This window comes from Cucurbita pepo, chromosome LG01 (genome assembly GCF_002806865.2).
Source record: "Cucurbita pepo subsp. pepo cultivar mu-cu-16 chromosome LG01, ASM280686v2, whole genome shotgun sequence".
Classification (NCBI taxonomy): domain Eukaryota; kingdom Viridiplantae; phylum Streptophyta; class Magnoliopsida; order Cucurbitales; family Cucurbitaceae; genus Cucurbita; species Cucurbita pepo.
In genome coordinates this window covers 21,059,125-21,081,550 of record NC_036638.1, presented here as the reverse complement: position 1 = coordinate 21,081,550, position 22,426 = coordinate 21,059,125, and the positions used below count along the sequence as shown (strand labels likewise).

The 22,426-nt window shown below is 36.2% G+C and overlaps 5 protein-coding genes across 6 annotated transcripts; 4 read left to right on the top strand and 1 right to left on the bottom strand.

The window, feature by feature from the left end:
• Nucleotides 1-366: 366 nt before the first annotated feature.
• On the top strand, nucleotides 367-4,368 carry LOC111781502 (regulation of nuclear pre-mRNA domain-containing protein 1B-like; the record flags this gene model as incomplete). The annotated part of the gene is given in 4 exon segments (XM_023662181.1): nucleotides 367-424; nucleotides 878-1,017; nucleotides 1,112-1,147; nucleotides 3,470-4,368. Coding segments are annotated over 4 exon segments (1,011 nt in total), but the record flags the coding sequence as incomplete, so codon positions are not given.
• Nucleotides 4,369-5,662: 1,294 nt separating this feature from the next.
• Nucleotides 5,663-7,125, top strand: LOC111781732 (histone-lysine N-methyltransferase 2B-like). The gene has a single exon (XM_023662459.1). It carries the CDS (start codon nucleotides 6,216-6,218, stop codon nucleotides 6,918-6,920), a length of 705 nt encoding a protein of 234 aa, XP_023518227.1. The 5' UTR covers nucleotides 5,663-6,215; the 3' UTR covers nucleotides 6,921-7,125.
• Nucleotides 7,126-9,475: 2,350 nt separating this feature from the next.
• On the top strand, nucleotides 9,476-14,160 carry LOC111781433 (probable metal-nicotianamine transporter YSL7). The gene is made up of 6 exons (XM_023662053.1): nucleotides 9,476-10,194; nucleotides 11,997-12,154; nucleotides 12,234-12,331; nucleotides 12,431-12,565; nucleotides 12,662-12,851; nucleotides 12,933-14,160. The coding sequence occupies exons 1-6, from the start codon at nucleotides 9,765-9,767 to the stop codon at nucleotides 14,028-14,030; spliced, it is 2,109 nt and encodes a 702-aa protein (XP_023517821.1). The 5' UTR covers nucleotides 9,476-9,764; the 3' UTR covers nucleotides 14,031-14,160.
• A 52-nt stretch (nucleotides 14,161-14,212) lies between these two features.
• Nucleotides 14,213-18,524, bottom strand: LOC111781582. Of its 2 annotated transcripts, none has more exons than XM_023662348.1 (10): nucleotides 18,142-18,524; nucleotides 17,350-17,445; nucleotides 16,236-16,320; nucleotides 15,846-15,967; nucleotides 15,714-15,738; nucleotides 15,535-15,618; nucleotides 15,378-15,407; nucleotides 15,179-15,284; nucleotides 14,888-14,952; nucleotides 14,213-14,484 (listed from the first exon to the last, which is right to left on the bottom strand). In XM_023662348.1, exons 1-9 carry the CDS (start codon nucleotides 18,235-18,237, stop codon nucleotides 14,889-14,891), a joined length of 708 nt encoding a protein of 235 aa, XP_023518116.1. In that variant the 5' UTR covers nucleotides 18,238-18,524; the 3' UTR covers nucleotides 14,213-14,484; nucleotide 14,888. The 2 variants fall into 2 exon arrangements, with proteins under 2 accessions (XP_023518116.1, XP_023518063.1); XM_023662295.1 differs by having other exon boundaries at nucleotides 14,213-14,523; nucleotides 18,142-18,523.
• A 2,597-nt stretch (nucleotides 18,525-21,121) lies between these two features.
• On the top strand, nucleotides 21,122-22,288 carry LOC111781353. Its single transcript, XM_023661935.1, has one exon. It carries the CDS (start codon nucleotides 21,325-21,327, stop codon nucleotides 22,105-22,107), a length of 783 nt encoding a protein of 260 aa, XP_023517703.1. The 5' UTR covers nucleotides 21,122-21,324; the 3' UTR covers nucleotides 22,108-22,288.
• The last annotated feature ends 138 nt before the right edge of the window (nucleotides 22,289-22,426 follow it).

The following is a 22,426-nucleotide window of genomic DNA, read 5'->3' as shown; positions in this document are numbered from 1 at the left end:
AGCATATGTATATGTGTTTTATTTAGACCCATTTTAATATTACTCATAGATTGGCATTTGGGAGGAGAGAAAAGTTTTTGGATCTCGAGGGCAGAGTCTTAAGGAAGAGATAATGGGAAAGCATACGGAAACTGGTAACCGAAATGGGAAGCAAGTTAGCGCTAAACTGGTAAAATATTGCTCTTCCGTCATGAATACCGAGTTATGTTCATAAATAGTCTGGCCAAGTGCTCTTTCAGTCACCTATTTCATTATTCTTTTCAACAGAAACAATCAGCCAGCGAGTCATTGGATAAAATAGTTTCTGGTTACCAAGTTGTTTTTGGAAGTGAGGTAGATGAAGATGTAGTACTAAGCAGATGCAGCAATTCTATTAGCTATCTTGAGAAACTGGACAAACAAATTGGCGCTGATGTCAATTCAGGTACTTTAGCTTGTACATTGTTGATTATTTTAGCTTATTCGTTCTTAATTATTTTTACTGCATATTCTGTATTGTATGATTTCTCTCCTGTTATTCGTTCTGAAGTTCAGGAACTAATTAACCTTCGGTGTAATGTTTTCATTTTTTCCCCTCCGCCTCCACCTGACATCCGACCACCTCAGACTCAGATCGCCAAAAAGGAAAAAAGGTTTCTGGAAGAGAGAAAAAAAAAAAAATGTTTTTGAAGAACTAAGCACGCGAATAATTGGAAAAAGGTTTTGGTGCCTTCTTATCACAGGGGCCTACAAATTGTTGAACATTCTTTTCTCTTATGTGGTTTTACTCCTTAGTTATGATGCAAATTTCGTGTGCTGTGTATTCCCAAGAGATCCTTGTTCTCAATTATGTTGAGACGTTTTCGGAGGAGCTTTATAGTTTTTTTTAACTACACAGGGCAATACCATGGAACTTCAATTGCAGAGGATCTGCGGGGACATCATACCATTTTGAGGGACTGCATTGAACAACTAAGAGCAGTTGAAACATCAAGGGCGAGTCTCGTGTCTCATCTGAGAGAGGCTCTTCAAGAACAGGTATTTTGACATCTTGTTGGAGAAAAATCAAGGTCACAATTATTCGAAGTAAACCTTAAAACTCTATCTTTAAATATAAATTTCTTATATTCAGGAATTCAAATTGGAGCGAGTCAGAAATCAACTTCAGGTTTGCATTTCTGTTTCACAACTCCTTGGAGTATGGACTCGCTGATTCTTTTTTGTTTTGATGATTAATTGGTTTAGATTAACCCTATACGAAAACTCCGTTGTTTTGTGTGGTTGGTTCAATTTTTACATGAAACTAACTGTTCTTGTCGCCAGTTGAAACTCATCCCCAGTCATTCGTTTCCGTTTTAAAATTCACAAACCAAACCTTGATAATGCTAGGGAATGTGATCCCATGGCATGGGCTTTTCATATTTGTGTCGGACGAACCATATTCAATATGAGCGAGTTGATATAAATTATGTAGGGATTCCTTGTATCTACCTTCCCAAGATTGCATGAATTTATTTATGAAGCCTCTATTTTACTGCATTAGAGTTGATGAAGATCATGCTAATTAATTCATTCCCTGTGTTAATGGATTGGAGAGCAACTGTATAAGTGTTACAAAGAGCCTTATGCTTAGCTTAAAGAAGAAGAAAAATAAAAAGGAGAAGTTAGTTTCTCATAGGATGATAATGAGTCAAGAAATCTGTTAATATATTTATTTTAAAAAGAATTGAATTAGTTACCAAACAACTCTGTTTTTCAAAAACTAAGAAACCAAAGCTGAACGATTTATAATTCTGGTTTTTTGTTTTTAGCTTAAATAGTCGAGCTAACCCATGACGTGTCATTGGCTTAATGTATATTAATTGTTGGAAAATTTATATACATTAAGCCAATGAGAGCAACTTTCAGAAGTATTCGGACAACACAATTATTTTTTGCGTTAATGAGAACAAAATGTTGGGAAAGCTTTCTTGATCTTTCTTTAAAACCTTTTGGACTCGCTGTATGTCCGTCTAAATTATCTCTCGTTGTCCTAAACATGGACCAAGAGGATGTCTCGGCCGAGGCATACTCTTTGAGATGAAAGGGTGAGGTTGCAACAAATTAGAAATATTGCAAAGTTGAACCATATTCCTTCCCTCCAAATCAACTTTCTCCATTAGTTTCTCAGTGTTTGTCCAAAGCTATGTTGGTGCCTTTAGTTGAACATATCTGGGAAGGAAAATTGGAAAGAAGGTAACTTTATTTGGTTGGTAGGTTTCACATAGAAGCCCTGACATTCATGGAAAAGCTCAAAAGTTCGAAATGCTTAGTGTATGTGGCGTAAAAAAGAGAAAAGTGTTCGACCTTTGGTTCCTGCATTGTAATATTTCTGTTAGAGTTTGGTCCTTTCTGCTGGAAACTTTTAATATTGGATGGAAAGAAATCATGGGTTTTCCAAGATAAAGTTAAACCCATTGAATCCTTTTGTGAATTAGCACTGTATAGTGCCTTCACTTAGGGTGCGCTCCACAGTAAGTGTTTTGTAATCACGATTTCCTTCTTTAAAAAATGGATTGGAGTTCCTTTTTTAATAGTCTTTTCCCAGCAACTGGATCTTGTGATATTTGTGTTTCTGAGGAGGAAAATTCATTGACATATTGAGGATATAACCATGTCTAGATGGAATAGTTGTTTCTATGGATTGAACCAGTTTGCAGCTCTCGTGAGTTTGAGGAATATAATGAAGATGTACCCTAAAAAGCCCCTGAGTTTCGNTATACCCTAAAAAGCCTCTGAGTTTCGTTTCTGAACATGTTAGTTGAGTAGTTAAGAAGNTGTACCCTAAAAAGCCCCTGAGTTTCGTTTCTGAACATGTTAGTTGAGTAGTTAAGAAGTCAGGCAAGCATGGGTTGGTTTTGGGTACCATAGCCCAAGTACCCTCGGTAACAGCCATAGCCTACCGCTAGTAGATATTGTCTTCTTTGGGCTTTCCCTTTCGAGCTTCTCCTTAAGGTTTTTAAAACGTGTTTGCTAGGGAGAGGTTTCTACACCCTTATAAAGAATGCTTCATTCTCTCCTCCAACCAATGAGATCTACTTTTGAAAATAGTCTAGTAAACAATTTCTTCTGTAGATGCCAACGTTCTTGATGACTTACCTTTCCCCCCCTCCGATCATCCTACAGTACAGCTGCCAAATTGATGCAGTTGAATCAGAGTTTTCGAACCGAAATAAAACATCCAATGCATCAAGGTTCAAAGTAGTTATTGTTATTATTTTTGGGTGGGGCGAGAAAAACTGAGTTTAAGTGAAGTAATGAAATGTACTCAAAAGGGAGAGGAAGCCTTCCAAATGCCATGGGAATTAGACAAAGCTCCACTGAATATCCTTTTTAGCTTGACTTTCTAGTTGGTAGGTCAACATCTCTGTTGCCAGCTGAAACCTAAGAATTAGTAGCATTGCCAGACATGTTTCAAGTCATCTCTTCTTACTTGTATGTATTTTGACAGGCTTCCCAGTCCCGGTCGGAACAAACTCAGAATCTCTGCCCTCAATTTCTAAATGGTGAAAATGTGCAACCTATGACTGAGGGGGCCTCAAAAGATGCTCAGTCCTCAATCGCACCACACGGCCTTGTACCGAGGGAGATAGAACAATCAGCGCCAGTAATGTATGCAGCCTCATTACCTTTTCCTGCAAAACCTGCACCTATTGAGGAAGATCCCCGCAAGTCTGCTGCTGCTGCCGTGGCAGCAAAGCTAACTGCATCGACATCCTCGGTTCAGATGCTCTCTTACGTCCTATCTTCCCTGGCATCGGAGGGTGTAATTGGAAATCCAAATAAAGAGTTATCTTGTGACTATCCATCTGAGAAGAGGACCAAACTTGAAAATGACCAGTCACCCTACGTATTGCCTCCGAGTCCACAGCAGCCACCCGTCTCTTCCTTCCCAAACCCGGAGTCTCTCCAACGTAATGCCTCATCGACCAGTCAACAATACACTCCTCCTCCCCCATCATCATCTCCCCCGCCGATCCCTCCATTACCTCCTGTAGTGCAGTTCACACAGAATGTTGGGTCAGTAAGTAGCATGCCTTTCAGTTACAGTATGACACAATCATTGCCACCACTGGCGAAACCTGGCTATCCGAATGTAGGTGCCCCAGTGACTGGGATGTCTCCTTTTACAATACCAACAAATTCTTACCAGAGTTTTCAGGCTTCAGATGCCAATTTCTATAATCAGTCCTCATCAATGCCGATGACACCAGTTTCTAGGCCATAGAGCTGTGTAATACTAGTCTTACTTCACCTATTTGTGCTAACAAATCTTTAAGGAAGTGATGCTTCCCATTAAGGCCTATGAGGAAATCTTGCATCCTCGTGTGCTCCTTAAGTTCTGACGACATAACTAAANAAGAAGAAGAAAAATAAAAAGGAGAAGTTAGTTTCTCATAGGATGATAATGAGTCAAGAAATCTGTTAATATATTTATTTTAAAAAGAATTGAATTAGTTACCAAACAACTCTGTTTTTCAAAAACTAAGAAACCAAAGCTGAACGATTTATAATTCTGGTTTTTTGTTTTTAGCTTAAATAGTCGAGCTAACCCATGACGTGTCATTGGCTTAATGTATATTAATTGTTGGAAAATTTATATACATTAAGCCAATGAGAGCAACTTTCAGAAGTATTCGGACAACACAATTATTTTTTGCGTTAATGAGAACAAAATGTTGGGAAAGCTTTCTTGATCTTTCTTTAAAACCTTTTGGACTCGCTGTATGTCCGTCTAAATTATCTCTCGTTGTCCTAAACATGGACCAAGAGGATGTCTCGGCCGAGGCATACTCTTTGAGATGAAAGGGTGAGGTTGCAACAAATTAGAAATATTGCAAAGTTGAACCATATTCCTTCCCTCCAAATCAACTTTCTCCATTAGTTTCTCAGTGTTTGTCCAAAGCTATGTTGGTGCCTTTAGTTGAACATATCTGGGAAGGAAAATTGGAAAGAAGGTAACTTTATTTGGTTGGTAGGTTTCACATAGAAGCCCTGACATTCATGGAAAAGCTCAAAAGTTCGAAATGCTTAGTGTATGTGGCGTAAAAAAGAGAAAAGTGTTCGACCTTTGGTTCCTGCATTGTAATATTTCTGTTAGAGTTTGGTCCTTTCTGCTGGAAACTTTTAATATTGGATGGAAAGAAATCATGGGTTTTCCAAGATAAAGTTAAACCCATTGAATCCTTTTGTGAATTAGCACTGTATAGTGCCTTCACTTAGGGTGCGCTCCACAGTAAGTGTTTTGTAATCACGATTTCCTTCTTTAAAAAATGGATTGGAGTTCCTTTTTTAATAGTCTTTTCCCAGCAACTGGATCTTGTGATATTTGTGTTTCTGAGGAGGAAAATTCATTGACATATTGAGGATATAACCATGTCTAGATGGAATAGTTGTTTCTATGGATTGAACCAGTTTGCAGCTCTCGTGAGTTTGAGGAATATAATGAAGATGTACCCTAAAAAGCCCCTGAGTTTCGTTTCTGAACATGTTAGTTGAGTAGTTAAGAAGTCAGGCAAGCATGGGTTGGTTTTGGGTACCATAGCCCAAGTACCCTCGGTAACAGCCATAGCCTACCGCTAGTAGATATTGTCTTCTTTGGGCTTTCCCTTTCGAGCTTCTCCTTAAGGTTTTTAAAACGTGTTTGCTAGGGAGAGGTTTCTACACCCTTATAAAGAATGCTTCATTCTCTCCTCCAACCAATGAGATCTACTTTTGAAAATAGTCTAGTAAACAATTTCTTCTGTAGATGCCAACGTTCTTGATGACTTACCTTTCCCCCCCTCCGATCATCCTACAGTACAGCTGCCAAATTGATGCAGTTGAATCAGAGTTTTCGAACCGAAATAAAACATCCAATGCATCAAGGTTCAAAGTAGTTATTGTTATTATTTTTGGGTGGGGCGAGAAAAACTGAGTTTAAGTGAAGTAATGAAATGTACTCAAAAGGGAGAGGAAGCCTTCCAAATGCCATGGGAATTAGACAAAGCTCCACTGAATATCCTTTTTAGCTTGACTTTCTAGTTGGTAGGTCAACATCTCTGTTGCCAGCTGAAACCTAAGAATTAGTAGCATTGCCAGACATGTTTCAAGTCATCTCTTCTTACTTGTATGTATTTTGACAGGCTTCCCAGTCCCGGTCGGAACAAACTCAGAATCTCTGCCCTCAATTTCTAAATGGTGAAAATGTGCAACCTATGACTGAGGGGGCCTCAAAAGATGCTCAGTCCTCAATCGCACCACACGGCCTTGTACCGAGGGAGATAGAACAATCAGCGCCAGTAATGTATGCAGCCTCATTACCTTTTCCTGCAAAACCTGCACCTATTGAGGAAGATCCCCGCAAGTCTGCTGCTGCTGCCGTGGCAGCAAAGCTAACTGCATCGACATCCTCGGTTCAGATGCTCTCTTACGTCCTATCTTCCCTGGCATCGGAGGGTGTAATTGGAAATCCAAATAAAGAGTTATCTTGTGACTATCCATCTGAGAAGAGGACCAAACTTGAAAATGACCAGTCACCCTACGTATTGCCTCCGAGTCCACAGCAGCCACCCGTCTCTTCCTTCCCAAACCCGGAGTCTCTCCAACGTAATGCCTCATCGACCAGTCAACAATACACTCCTCCTCCCCCATCATCATCTCCCCCGCCGATCCCTCCATTACCTCCTGTAGTGCAGTTCACACAGAATGTTGGGTCAGTAAGTAGCATGCCTTTCAGTTACAGTATGACACAATCATTGCCACCACTGGCGAAACCTGGCTATCCGAATGTAGGTGCCCCAGTGACTGGGATGTCTCCTTTTACAATACCAACAAATTCTTACCAGAGTTTTCAGGCTTCAGATGCCAATTTCTATAATCAGTCCTCATCAATGCCGATGACACCAGTTTCTAGGCCATAGAGCTGTGTAATACTAGTCTTACTTCACCTATTTGTGCTAACAAATCTTTAAGGAAGTGATGCTTCCCATTAAGGCCTATGAGGAAATCTTGCATCCTCGTGTGCTCCTTAAGTTCTGACGACATAACTAAATGGATTTTGCACATAGTAATAGTTTGTAATTTTACTTCATTTATTAATGTAATGCTTAGAGTCTGGAAAAGTAACTCATCTGGTTGAATCAAGTCTGATTGTTTATATTGTTATTGGTTGGATTTGTTCTGTATTAGACTGAACAAATGTGCTGGTGGATGAGGGACTTGATTGGTCAACAGGTATCTTGTTATAATAGGGTGCTCATCTCTGACTTGTTATGAACAGGTTAGCCCTATGGTAGAAGATGGCGAGTGGCACACTGTTGCTGATATAGTTTTATATGATTATAGGGTTTTGACATGACATAATAGGCTACCACCCACTTGGGTTGAGTGACTTTAGTTTTAGTTTCATTGGGTTGAGCTACGAGCTAGCTGGGTGTCAACTGGCTTTGGTCACATCGCCATACAACTCACTTAGGTGGACTTTTTTGGGCTAAACCCACCTAGGCTGGTTCACTTTTTGGTCTCACTTGATTAGGAAGGAGGCTTAATGATGCTGGTTCACTTAGGTGTACTGTTAGGTTAAGTAGCCTGTGTTTATATAGTAACGTTATATTTGGTAAATGTCTATTAGAGTAAACAGTTATGTGGAGTAAAAATGTCTATTAGAGTAAACAGTTATGTGGAGTAAAAAGCTACAGGTAAAAAGTTATATTTGGTAAATGTATATTATAGTAAACAGTTTATAGTAAAAGCTATGGGTAAAAAGTTATATTTGGTAAATGTGTAGCTATAGGTAAAAAGTTATATCTGTTCTGGTCGATAGTTCTATACAGTATATGGTTATATCTGTTAAAACTATATATATAATAAGAAAGTTAAAATGCTCTCAAATCATTAATACAGATCCTTGTCTCGCAATGAAGTCATTAATATAAATCCTTTAACCAATATTCTCATTATATTTTTTTTTATCTGTTCTTTGTGTTCATCTAGATTGAGTGTATGCGTTGTTGTGCAATTCTAACATTCTTCTAAAGAGATTTGCTCGTATTTTATGAACATATCTTTCTTATTTAATTTAGTTTTCATCCAAGATGGATCATTTTTCGACTAAGTTATCTCGAGTATTTTAAGACTCCATGATTGTAAACCTTATATTCATCTTATTGTGCAATCTTCAATCTCTATAGGAAAACATCTAGGGCGGTTTGACCTCTTCTTTATATATTAGATTTAAGTACCATCGTCTTGTGTAACACAATAATCCTTTGGTTTGCTTATCTCTTATGACATTATTTATCATATACTTCATTTTCTCGATTTGGTGGTCCATTTTTTCGAATGAGGATGTCTATCTCATTTTGAACCTCAATTCCATCGCCCTAAGGTAGCAGACAAATTTGAAAACAGAATTTGAAAACAGGGGGCATGACGCATGAGATGGAGACCCATCAAATTTAGTCAATCATTTCCTATATCAACCAATTTTTTTTATAACTACTTGCTTTCCTACTTGTTCTAATTTTTTTTTTTAATGCATCAAACAAAGATTTATAGCCACCCTTTTAAGAATTTGATACAAATATTTGAATTATAAAATAATCATATAAATTATATATTTGATTTACATAATCCATAAATTATATATCTGTCGCACACTTCTTTCATATGTTTGGTCACCACTCACGCATCTTTTTTTCTTTCCTTTTTTAAGAAAATTGAAAATTTATATATCATTCTTGAAAAAATGAAAAATTATTTCATTTTAGTTTGTTTGCTTTCAATTATTCTAATTTAATCTAAAATTAGTAATGTATTAAAAGCTTGCCTCTATAAAATATGTTCCCATTGTATTTTTGTCATGAAAGCTATCCTTATCTAACTAACTTCCATCAAAATTAATTAAAAAAATTAATTAAAAAGCAAGAGAAGAGGTAAAAAAAAACTAAAACTTTTATCTTAAAAAATTTGAGTTACATATTTAGATGGATTAGCTGGAGATTAATTAGTTTTAATTTTTAAATATAAACCATTTTGTCATTTAAATTAAAAAAAAATATATTAAAAATAATTATGAGAATAGGTTGAATGAAAGTGAAACCCACTTAAAATATCTCAGACCATATTGCTGGAATTTAAAAGCAGTGTGGATTGGAAGTTAGACTTTGAAACCATAATCATATCTTTTACATGTAATGTTAATCCATTCCTTTCCAGAACTAAACATGTTTTTATTTTAATGAAATTCGCATCCCAAAGTTTCTTTTCCCTTAAACAAAGATTATAACTCATCTTATAATAATAATAGTGTTAATCCATAAATGTGAAAAATGAAAAAAGAATTAGAATATATATATATATTTTTTTTTAAAAAGGGGGGAAACAGTCAAAGATTTGGAGTGAAAAGTAAAAATTCCAATAAATAAATAAATAAATATAAAATTCTTTCCCACCTCATCTGTTGAACCCAATTTTTAAATTGTCCAAAATTCCAAATCAATCTTCAAATCATCGCTGGTTTGGCGTCTGTTTCATATTCCATTTCCAAGTCAACGCTTTTCTGTATCATCATCACCATTTTCGTCGCTCTCTCTTCCCTTCCCACCATCTTATTTCCATAACACTCTTCCCGTTTCCACTACCTTGGCCCCACATCTAACAGCCTGTCTAATGCCCTAATTTAAGGAATTGGCGGTAGAATCTTCATAAATACCCGAACCAATTGCCAGATCCACTATCTTCACGATCATCTCTTCCACTCTCAGATGGATCGGAACGGGAGAGAGAGAGGTTTCGAGGAGGAGGAGGCGGAGGAGAAGTACGGCGAGTTGGATCCGAACCAGAAGGCGAAGAGAGAGAGAGGTGATGAAGGATTAATGGCGGAGGAATTGATGTCGGTGGAGAAGATTTTCGAAGCGCAAGAAGTTCCGTCGTGGCGCAAACAGCTGACGGTGAGAGCGTTCGTTGTGAGCTTTGTACTCAGCGTCTTGTTCACTTTCATCGTCATGAAGCTTAACTTGACCACCGGTATTATTCCTTCGCTCAATGTCTCCGCCGGACTTCTCGGCTTCTTCTTCGTGAAGACATGGACCAAATTTCTGGAGAAATCCGGTTTCCTGAAGCAGCCTTTCACTCGCCAGGAGAACACCGTGATTCAGACTTGTGTTGTCGCTTCCTCCGGCATCGCCTTCAGCGGTATGTACCTTCGATCTTACCTCCACTTTTCTTTTTTCTATTCCTTAGGGTTTCGATTTGATCAACTTCTTCAACACAAATTGCGCGGCGGCTATGATTTTCTTTTTTTTTTTTCTTTTTTTTTTTCAGAAAAAATTTCATAGTTATCTATCTTCATTTTTTGCTTTTATGGAAATATTATTTAATATAACTTACTGTTTTAATTAATTTTTTAAAAATTATTCTAAGTGCTTAAACTGCCACTTGACTTTGACTATACAAATACAATTTTTTAAATAATAGTATTAAAAAAATATCAAATAAATTATTTTTTTAAGGGCTAACGGAATTCATATTGAAATATTTATACGATATTGACCTCCATTTTAATAATACCCATCCGGTAACTATAAAAAAGCTAAAAAATATTAGCTTTAAAATTTAAATATTAAACCAAAAGAAATATTAAAAGAGGTCTTGAAATTAAAAAATAAAAAAATTGTTTCCTTAATGTTTTGAATATGTTCTTTTATTAGAAAAATGCAAATTACCATGTATTTATATTATCTATTTTTTTAGTACATATATATATATATCTATTATCAATTAATTTTGAAAAAATAGAAATTTTAAAATTAAAAATAAAAGAAAATCACTCTTGAAAACAATTTTTACAGCTGGTTAAAGTTACACTTTAGATATTATTAGCTTTAGCTTATTAACCAGCTTTAGCTTATTAACCATGAATGGTCTTGCTTCATTCCCTTTTCCAATCAGGGTGCAATCCATCCCACCACCTGATACCATTATTGTAATGATTGAAGCCCACTCCTAAGCAAATATTATCTTCTTTAGTTTTTCTTTCAACCACTTCTCAAGATTTAAAATAGTCTATATTGTCCTCTCCTTTTCAACATATGTGAGGTCTCTGAGACAGAAATGGTGTGAAAAATGAATTTAACGTTTTATTATTTATTTAGGGAACCATAAGGATGTAACTGAAGAAAAAAATCCATGAATTATTTTTGGGAAAGCTGCCTACCTCGTATTGCGGAAATTCTGCAAGTATTGCACGGTGTTCTTTATTTTTCTTTTTCTCTTGATATCTCGGGATTAGCTGAATACTTTTAACAGATAAAGTTGAAACCAGATAGATCAATGAACAGTTGGCTTGCTTTATATAAAATATTCTCTTTATAAAAGATTCTTTTTTTTTTTTCCTGGAGGAATCTTGTAGTCATGGTGAGTAAGATATTGAAGAACCAGCCGCGAAAAAGGACTTGTAGAAAAAAAAAAAAAGTTTTTCTTTTTCCTCTAAAGAAAATAATCGACTTGCCAAACATGACCCTATTCGGATGGAACACATTTGCTGACCTCAGCGATACAAAAGGACGCAAAGATTTAGGCCGTTTCTCTTGGCTTTACCTGTTACAACCAGGAAACTGAAATGTATAAGAAACATCTTGAATTTACAAAATCAATATTGATCTTTTTTTTAGTGCATTATTAAGCATTTGATATTAATGAATATTTCAAGAAGAATAGTGGAAACTATGAACCTATTTGAATAGAGTGTTAGACGAACACGACTCTCCACAATGGTATGATATTGTCCACTTTGAGCATAAGCTCTCATGGCTTTGCTTTGGGCTTCCCCAAAAGGCCTCATGCCGATGGAGTTAGCATTCCTCACTTATAAACCCATGATCATTCCCTAAATTAGTCGATGTGGGACTTCCATCATCCAACATAGAGAATCTCAACATTATTAAGCATTTGATGCGAGTGTTGATATGTATTTGATGTTGTTGGAAACTGAACAGGAGGCTTTGGGAGCTATCTATTTGGACTGAGTCAGCGCATCAGCAAACTAGCATCGGCGGATGTGAATGACTTCAAGAACCCTTCATTAGGATGGATTATTGGTTTCCTTTTCATCGTCAGCTTCATCGGCCTCTTCTCGGTGGTGCCTCTAAGAAAGGTATATTCAAATTTAAAAGAGAAGTTTTAGCATTCAGGGAGGACCCACATGGGCTTGCTTTCACTTTTGAATGTTTCAGATAATGATCATAGATTTCAAGTTGACCTATCCAAGTGGTACAGCCACATCACATCTCATCAACAGTTTCCACACTCCTCGAGGAGCAAAGTTGGCCAAGTGAGACTCTTTACACTACTTTTGAATACCCAAGTGACACTCTTTTTGAACCAATCTTTTGTATGGTTTATAGCTTTTGGTGCATTCTGTGCGTTGCAGGAAGCAAGTGAGAATGCTTGGAAAGTTCTTCTCCTTCAGCTTCTTGTGGGGCTTCTTCCAATGGTTCTTCACTGCGGGAGATGACTGTGGTTTTGTCAATTTCCCAACATTTGGCCTCAAAGCTTACCAATACAAGTAGTACACCACTTTTATACATACCCCCTCCTAGCTATCAATTCATACACCGTTCGACAGCTTTACTTAACATAATACACACATTTGTTGCTGCAGATTTTATTTCGATTTCTCTGCCACATATGTTGGAGTAGGAATGATTTGTCCGTACATCATTAACATATCTGTGTTGCTTGGAGGAATTCTTTCATGGGGATTAATGTGGCCTCTCATCGAGAAAAGAAAAGGAGATTGGTACAGTGCTGAGCTTTCCCCCTCCAGCTTTCATGGCCTTCAAGGCTACAAGGTAAAAAAATGCTTCCAGCTGCCTTAGATTTCTGAAACCTCGTACCATTAATGTTCTTAGTAATTCTGTTTGTGGCTTTAGGTGTTTGTCTCCATTGCCTTGATTCTGGGTGATGGGTGTTACAACTTTGTAAAGGTGTTGGCAACAACTCTTATAGGGTTGCACCGCCAGTTGAAAAAGAAAGATGTAATCCCAGTCTCGGATGCTTCCGCTCCTTCGACCTCCGATGTTACGTTCGATGACAAACGGAGGACTCAACTCTTCCTCAAAGATCAGATTCCCTCCTGGTTTTCCGTTGGAGGATATGTTGTGATTGCAGCCGTATCCATAGCCACATTGCCACATATCTTTTCTCAGCTGAAATGGTATTACATACTTGTCATCTACGTGATTGCACCAGTGCTAGCTTTCTGCAATGCTTATGGTGCTGGGTTGACGGATTGGTCCCTTGCATCTACCTATGGAAAGCTTGCCATCTTCACGATCGGAGCATGGGCTGGTGCTTCGCATGGTGGAGTTGTTGCAGGCTTAGCAGCTTGCGGAGTAATGATGAACATTGTCTCTACAGCATCAGATCTGATGCAGGATTTCAAGACTGGATACATGACACTATCTTCACCACGGTCTATGTTCGTGAGCCAGGTAATAGGCACTGCCATGGGATGCGTCATATCTCCTTGTGTGTTTTGGCTGTTCTACAAGGCATTTGATGACCTTGGACGACCTGATAGTACTTATCCAGCGCCTTTCGCAACAGTCTACCGTAACATGGCTCTTCTTGCAGTCGAGGGCTTCTCTAGCCTCCCAAAGAACTGTCTCACCCTATGCTATGGGTTTTTTGCGGCGGCCGTCGTGATAAATTTGATAAGAGACTTGTCAGGGAAGAAGATCAGACAGTTTATCCCGATACCAATGGCAATGGCGATTCCGTTCTATATAGGCTCATATTTCGCCATTGACATGTGCCTTGGAAGCCTGATATTGTTCGTGTGGGAAAAGATAAACAAGGCCAAGGCCGAGGCTTTCGCACCTGCGGTGGCCTCGGGTCTGATATGTGGAGATGGAATATGGACACTGCCCAGCTCCATCCTTGCTCTGGCTGGAGTTAAGCCTCCTATTTGCATGAAGTTTCTTTCAAGGACTACAAATGGTAAGGTTGACGCGTTCTTAGCACGCTGAAGCTTTGTTCACAGCTACAGTTGAAGGTTATTTTCTAAGTGTACTTAGTGTTTGTAGCTTCACGGTAGGGAACAACTCTCACATATGTTGCCAAAATATTTATTTACAGATAGTTCATTACTGGTCTAAAGAGGATCTTGTTGCTTATAAACTAAGGATAAAAGAAAAGTTAAAATCAATAATAAAAGCCTAATTAGAATTGTAATTTAACCAAAATTCAAATAACAAACAATCAGACACTGCACGACTGCAGATGTATCCAGTAATTTAATTTTGAAAAACAATGGAATAAAGAATATGTTACTTGAATTTTGTACATAAAATATGTAAAATTTCAAGGCTGGAAGTCCGCATGGTTAGAACAAACGAGCTGAGGTTTCTCCAAAGGGTGCAAAAGGGAGAAGTATAGTGGCTTGCTGATACGCCATGCCAGTCCAACATGAGTTTGAGCAATCTGAAGTGTCCACCAAAAATCAGAACTCAAATTTTGAACCTGAAAATGCAATTGAAGTTTAAAATTAAAATGGTGAATATTCTTGTTTGAAGTGTATAATATTTTCAGAAGTTTGAACTCTCATCCTATATGTTGAACTAAAAAGAAACATTTCTTAAACGTTTATTAATCTCAAGAGCTAACCCTTGTGATACCATGCCCATTAAATTTTTAACATTGACATTTAATTTAGTTCATAAAATTTGTTGAACTAGGAAAGTGATGTGGATTTTGCAACCAATTATTGAAACTGCAATATGACAAGTTTATTTTACAAGTACGATCATGAATGTGAATCGAGATATTGAATGTTAAAATCATGATTGAGAGAGTTGAAATCAATAGGCTGAAGACTTTGATGTACCTTAAGATAGGATGACAAGACTGAGATAGATAGATGCACATAGGAAGATAAATGATATCATTCCCCTGCAAAAATGATCATCAAATCAGGAGATAGATGAGTAGGGAACTATAAGCAATCTCCGAGGCATCTTGACATATTAATCTTTCATAATGATATGATCCAAAATAAAAAAAATACTATTATACTCAAAAAATACTTTTTTAGAAAATATCCCATTTCCCATCATTTCTTGTGCATATTTAGGTATCTAGGTCTGTGAATGTTATCCATAAAAGATTGAGATGTTACCAAATGACTCCCCATCCAATTCCATTACAAGGGCATGGACATAGTTCTGCAAACTTCTCAGCATCGCTCGAATTGACTCTTCGTGAAATCAAATCATCATAAATATCTGCATGGTTTACGATAAATCATGTGATTTTTAAGCACTGAAATTTTAGCTTTCTAGTAATGTTGTTATATTGATAGAGAGATTTTGATGTACCGTAAACCGAAAACAAACTGTTCATCACACCTACAAAACATCAATGTAAAAGTAAGCAGCCCTTCTTTATCCAGTAAGGAAAAGACATGTAACTTGATAAATGATAAATTATATTCATTCACAGAAATAAAACGGCTATCACAGGAAAGATATATACCAATGAAAAGAATGACATAACGAAGTATGCGAACTGTAGTCGTTTCTTGTAGAACCCAAACCACCGCAAGGAAAATAATAAACCCTGAGGTATTTAATTGGTGAATGTCAATATTGAGAGCAACGAAAGTGATCTAATTTAAACTTTAATTCCTACGTAAAGATCATTGGAACACTTACCAACGCATAGTCCTCTAAGCGTCCACTGTCAAAAGTACAGCAATGAAGTTAGAAATTGAAATTCACTAATAGAAATTGATAATGATAAATAATGTATGGCAAAATTATTTCTCAATCATTTTTTTTCCTTACATTTTTTGCAATGAAGAGTACAACAAGAAGGGCTAAACCCAAACAACCCGCTGCAATTCTTGCAGTGAGAAGATTGGTTGATGCGAGAATCATAGCCATGCCCCAAAATGATGATCCAAGATCTAGGTTGAAGTGAAAGAATAATAAAAAAATAAAAAAAAATTAGTGGTTCCACAAAAAATAAATTTTACACTGGAAAAAATAACGCGAACTATGGAAAAGCATATATGATAACACTTCCTAGTTCCCATAGTTGCAAATTAAAATTTTGATACGTCGTTACATGCTGAATTAATGGATGAATGCATGCACACTCAATTTTAAAACACGATCCGCTGATAATCATATTGCTTATCAGGGAATAGAAAAGAAGTAAAATAAGAGAATTACATCCTGCAGGCAAAATCAGCCAATATGCACCACCGCGTGTTTGAGTTAACCCTCCCTCATTTGCATGAACCTGGATTCCTTCCACCTGCATATAAACTGGTTATATCAACTTCCTCTGGGTGCATTAATCCCAAGCCATGGATATCTTTAAAGGGATAGCATAATGACTTCAAAAATTGAACTTAATAGCAGCAGATCACTATTTAAGGGTTTCATGAACTACCAAGATATCCACACGAGGGTAATTGATAGAATAGATAACTTTGGCATAGCAGTGAGCATAGAACACAACCTAGCAGTGAAGAGGCCTTGTATTTAAGGTAAGAAAATGACATCAAAGATCCTCAAACCCAAAAAATTACAGACGCAAGAAAAGACTGAAAAAGCAGATAAAAAAGATTGGAATGCACGGATATCCCAGTGGTCCTGATAACAGACTCATATCGTACATTTAGTGGCATCCGAAGAATCTTATTGATAAAGAACACCAGATACACATCTTTATGAGTCTTACCTTTAGCCTTCCATATAATGAAACTAAACACAATTCATAAAACAAGTTGGGAATAACTGACACACGAAGCACGTATAATGTTACAAAAGAGAGTAATGTCCGTTAATAAACTACTTTTAACAGATTGATTGATAAAGCCAACTCTCATGGATAGCTTATGGATCTTAGATCATTAACTTACCCAGTCTTACTATTAGAAAACATATATATATTCTTCAAGGAGGGGGGAGGGAAGATTGCAGGCTTGCAGCATAATTTTCACTTGAGATTACAGGGAAGACATCTAACAAATAAATCTAGGACTGGGTTTCGAAATGGTCCAGAAAAAGTTGTTTTAACATCAACCCTAATTTCAGCAGCCTTCGTAAGGAAGCTAAAAAAATAAACCACATCGGTAAACTCAATAAGAAATATGCAGAGAACATCGTGTTTTTTTCAATATGTCCTACAAGTATTACCGTAAAGGCGTACACAGTTGGAAAAACCTTCAATTGGAGTAGAAATATGATATTGCTTATAATAAAAGAAAATATAATAATGCAAAAGCAAGATGCTCTTTTCAATTACCACAGAAAATAGAAGTGAAGCAAAAACTTATACCTCACCACAGGTAAGCTTGCAAGCTATTGCATGGCTTGCTTCGTGCAGGAAAACAGTAATGAGCTTGAAAGGAGTGATTATAAATGTCCTCCATAGCTGTCACATTCAAAGGGGCAAAATCAATATTCGTTGAGCAAATAATAAAGGCAAAAGTAAAGCTTTCTCAGCTGATGCACAATAAGGATTCCACCTCAAGTATATTCAAGAAAACCTCTCTACTTTTTCTTATCAGAATCCAAAAGCGACTATTTTTAGACACAGCCTACACTCATGGGAAGCTCGATCAAGTTCCTATGCTCTTCAACTAAGTCAGATATCTAATTTCATTTAAAGAAGAAGAAGTTGAGAGGTAGGAATATGTCAAACAACGACTCTAGTAAAACATGAAGGAAATTGAGTTCTTCGGAAATTTAATCCCTGCATTGAGTTCAAGTCTATTGTTCCGATCTGTCCGCAGTTGGCTGGGAAGGCTGAGAATACAGATAGAGATATAATGAGAACCTAAGATCTCTCTCTTTCTCTGTCCATCCCCAATTTTAACTCTTCAAATACTTGACTACCTACATAATTGTACCATGCTAAGTTCAAATAGATTTTAGATCAGAGGAAAACGCAATTTCAAGGATCAGAGGAAAACGCAATTTCAAGGGCGATTAGATAACAGGGAAGAGGCATCATGAATTTCATAAATTACGAACTTAAAGAGCTATCCTAATTCCAAGAATCATAGAAACCTAGAACTGAAAAACAAGCTGAAAGAAAAAAAAAAAGATAGAACGCAACGAAGCTTACCGCGAGGATCACAACGGTGAACACCCCAAGCGTAACTAAGAACACAACCTGCTCATGCTGACAGCAATTCCTCAGCTCCCAATTCGGCGTGCTCATTCTATCGTTCAGCCTTTTGCTCGATCAAGCAGAAACTCTTCCACAGGACAAATGCTGGAGCTCCTCAGGCAAAGAAACGATTCAAAACTGTAGGAGGAGGAACGTTGGCGTCCACTTTGTTCAGGAAGATCGTTGAAACGTCAAAGAACCAATGGCGAGAGAATTGGGAATATATTTGGAAAGGATGAACAAAGTTTTGAAAATTGGAAGTTGCCTGGGCGACGAAGGAGACTCTGGTGATTGGTCAATTGAGTTTTTGGAGAATCCTTGTCCTTTTCTACTCTATAATCCCAAGTGGTTTAACCACCAAGACGCGGCCAATTCAAAAACTGAATTATTCTTTTCTTTTCTTTTTTTCTTTTTTTATTTTTTTTTATTTTTTAAGAAAAATCAAAAACCTATTGGGCCTTCAGGCCCATTATATTTGGGCTTTATGTTTTTTAGGCCCACTAAATAAAAAAAATATTTAATTAAAAAGAAAATAGGAAGAGAGAGAGAGAGAGAGAGAGAGAGAGGGGGAGAATGGAAGTTGTTTGAAGTTCACGCCTCCTCACCAATTTCTTTTTCCTTTGGTCCATTATTTGGCTTTAATTAAAAAAGATGTCTTTGGGGCCTTCATATCATTTCAATCTTTGCCTTCAAACCCTCCTGCCTTTCTTCTAAAGTCCCCAACATATCAATCTTACGCTTCCTTTTTAATTTGTTTTCAAATTATAACTTAATTAATTATTTAATTGTGACACCCAAATAAAAGATACTACATTCGAATGAGAGTGATCCTAACAATAAAATGATACCAATAATGTTAAATAAATATCATATAAAAAAAATAAACTAATTTTATATTTTATAGTAATATCATATAAAAAATAAATATTTTTAATAATGTTAAATATAATGTGAATAATTATTTATAAAAATAAATCGGAGTAAATATGAAGGTGTACCGGAAATTTCTCCATTGCCCGAAATTGTGTTTTTTGTTGCCGACATAGCTGTCGCCATATGCTTTTTCCGACGGAATTTCTGATATTTCGTTTTCAATTTTTTCGTCGTATTCTTGTTTGGATTAGTAAGTNCATTTATTTTTTTATTTTTAAAGAAAAATCAAAAACCTATTGGGCCTTAAGGCCCACTATATTTGGGCTTATGTTTTATAGGCCCACTAAATAAAAAATATTTAATTAAAAAGAAAATAGGAAGAGAGAGAGAGNTTAAGAAAAATCAAAAACCTATTGGGCCTTCAGGCCCATTATATTTGGGCTTTATGTTTTTTAGGCCCACTAAATAAAAAAAATATTTAATTAAAAAGAAAATAGGAAGAGAGAGAGAGAGAGAGAGAGAGAGAGGGGGAGAATGGAAGTTGTTTGAAGTTCACGCCTCCTCACCAATTTCTTTTTCCTTTGGTCCATTATTTGGCTTTAATTAAAAAAGATGTCTTTGGGGCCTTCATATCATTTCAATCTTTGCCTTCAAACCCTCCTGCCTTTCTTCTAAAGTCCCCAACATATCAATCTTACGCTTCCTTTTTAATTTGTTTTCAAATTATAACTTAATTAATTATTTAATTGTGACACCCAAATAAAAGATACTACATTCGAATGAGAGTGATCCTAACAATAAAATGATACCAATAATGTTAAATAAATATCATATAAAAAAAATAAACNACTCCCCAACATATCAATCTTAGTTATTAATTATTAATTATTTAATTGTGACACCCAAATAAAAGAGCCTCACTCAATCCTATAAACTAATTTTATATTTTATACTAATATCATATAAGAAATAAATATTTTTAATAATGTTAAATATAATGTGAATAATTATTTATAAAAAAAAGAGTATATTTTTTTTTCTTTTTTTTTTCTTTTTAAAAAAGAGTATATTTCATTATTTTATGGCCTACTTTAATTCAATATATTCTACAAATTCTGAAAGTAAAACAATTTTCGTTTTCAAACAAATAATCTTTTTTTTTTTCTTTTATTATCTTTTAATAATGTATGAAAAGTCACAATTATTTTCAATTATTTTTTATTGTTTTGGTTTGAAAGGAAAATATGGTGTGAAATTAAAGGGGTGGCTTTGGGACAAAAAGTGGTAACATTAAAAAGAAAAAAAAGGAAGAAAAAGGCATTTGAGCTGTTGAAGGGTCCATTCTTCAAAACAATCTCTTCTCACTCGCCCTTGATCGCCCTCGATGTTATATAGATATATATCAATTATTATAGATTAGACTAAGAATCGACAAATACTTAAAAAGAAATGAAACTCACGACTTTCAAATTCAATTATATCACATTAATTTCAAAACAACCAAGTCGATATCTAATTGATTAGTTTGAAATTGACTTTGAGTATATATATATATATATATAGTTGGATAGTTTATTTTATATATTAATGTGGTATTAATATTTTAAAACATATGATTGAGTAGTAAATATAATTGAATAGAGCATAATCCAACCCACTAATGCATTCATCGTAACATTATTATTATTCCATGATTTAACTCTATCAANACCACCAAGTTGGTATCTAACTGATTAGTTTGAAATTGACGAAAATAATTTAACTTTAATTTAAAATATATATATATGGTTGGATACTTTATTTTATATATTAATGTGATATGAATATTTTGAAACATATGATAGAGTAGTAAATATAATTGAATAGAGCATAATCCAACCCACTAATGCATTCATCAGAACATTATTATTATTCCATGATTTAACTCTATCAAGTGACTTCCGGGAAACCCTTTTATGAAAAAATACATCGCATCATGGACATAGGTCAACTTTAGATCTTATACTTATATTAAATTATTTATTTATTTATTTATTTATTTATTTGAAAATGATATTTTCCATTTAATTTCTTGGTTGGAGAAATTCCTCCATGGCTGGTTCTTATTAAACTCCAATCATCTCTCTGAATCTCTTAATTTGGTCGGTTTTCAATGCTCTTCATCTTCTCTCCTCTTTCTCACGATCCATTTATTCTTCTTCTTCTTCTTCTTCTTCTTCTTCTTCTTCTTCACGCATTCTTCGTTTATGCTCCTTTCCCATTTCCATGGCGATCGAGGCCGTTTCTCCTGACATTCCCGCTGTCGCATTGAGCCCTAGAATTTCATTCTCTCATGATTTCATCCATGCCGAAGCCATTCCCGTTGAACAGCGCCCTAATTCTCGATCCAGTTCCTCTGCTTTCAATTCCAGTTTCGATTTCGATTTTTGCATTCGTGAATGCTCCCATCAGGAATCCTCCTCCGCGGATGAGATTTTCTCTCACGGAAAAATTTTGCCTCTCGAAATCAAGAAGAGGTTGGAAGAGCCACATCTGCGTGTCGATCAGTCTTCTTTCTCTAATCATTCTCCTCCATTGACGCGAGCGAAATCGCTCGATTCTAATGCGGAGAAATGTTTGAAGAAAGATCGCTCGCCCAAGGAAATCAAGGACGCCGTCAGTAGTGATTCTGAAGAGAAGCAAAGCTCGAATTTCAAATCATTTTGGGGTTTCAAGAGAAGCAGTAGCTGTGGCTCTGGTTACACTCGCAGCTTATGTCCATTACCGCTTCTATCACGAAGCAATTCCACCGGGTCTGCGCCGAATATTAAGCGAACGACATTATCAAAGGACGGTGTAACTCAAAAACAGAGCTCTCATAGAAACGCGCCAAAAAATTCACAACACTGTTCGTCTTCAATGGGATATCAGAAACCTCCATTGAAGAAGGTACATGGTTCGTACAGTAATGCAGTCCAAGTAAACCCTATTCTAAATGTTCATTCGGGGAATCTTTTCGGTTTGGGCTCAATATTCTCCTCTGGCAAGGATAGAAGCAAGAAAAAGTGAATGATTCCGTTTCATTTTTCCTTTTTTCTTCTCTGGATAACCAGCTGATTGTCTGATTTGCAAAAAGCTTGTGGAATCTGTAATTCTCTGTCTCCTTTTGCCCCCCCTCCCCTTTTCAATTTCGAATATGATTCTTAAAACATAAAATAAAAGTTGGAAGAGATGCTTTTCTGGTGTGATCCACGGATTGATTGACGTTAAACAGAAACTCTGTTGGTAATCGAACGAAGTCAAAGCAAAACCCATGTTGAAACACTAAAGAAATGGGGTGATGGAGTTGAATTATTTAGATAGGAAGAGGGATGAAGAAGATGAAGAT

Bases quoted from the DNA above. Each gene is read 5' to 3' on its own strand.
- LOC111781582 (XM_023662348.1), bottom strand. From the start codon at position 18,237: ATGAGCACGCCGAATTGGGAGCTGAGGAATTGCTGTCAGCATGAGCAG. The intron at 15,968-16,235 runs GTAATTCTCTTA...ACTTCAACCTAG, and splicing joins GCTGATTTTGCCTGCAGGAT to ATCTTGGATCATCATTTTGG. The intron at 15,619-15,713 runs GTAAGTGTTCCA...TAAATACCTCAG, and splicing joins GCTTAGAGGACTATGCGTTG to GGTTTATTATTTTCCTTGCG.
- LOC111781353 (XM_023661935.1), top strand. From the start codon at position 21,325: ATGGCGATCGAGGCCGTTTCTCCTGACATTCCCGCTGTCGCATTGAGC.
- LOC111781732 (XM_023662459.1), top strand. From the start codon at position 6,216: ATGACTGAGGGGGCCTCAAAAGATGCTCAGTCCTCAATCGCACCACAC.
- LOC111781433 (XM_023662053.1), top strand. From the start codon at position 9,765: ATGGATCGGAACGGGAGAGAGAGAGGTTTCGAGGAGGAGGAGGCGGAG. The intron at 10,195-11,996 runs GTATGTACCTTC...GAAACTGAACAG, and splicing joins CTCCGGCATCGCCTTCAGCG to GAGGCTTTGGGAGCTATCTA. The intron at 12,332-12,430 runs GTGAGACTCTTT...TGTGCGTTGCAG, and splicing joins CGAGGAGCAAAGTTGGCCAA to GAAGCAAGTGAGAATGCTTG.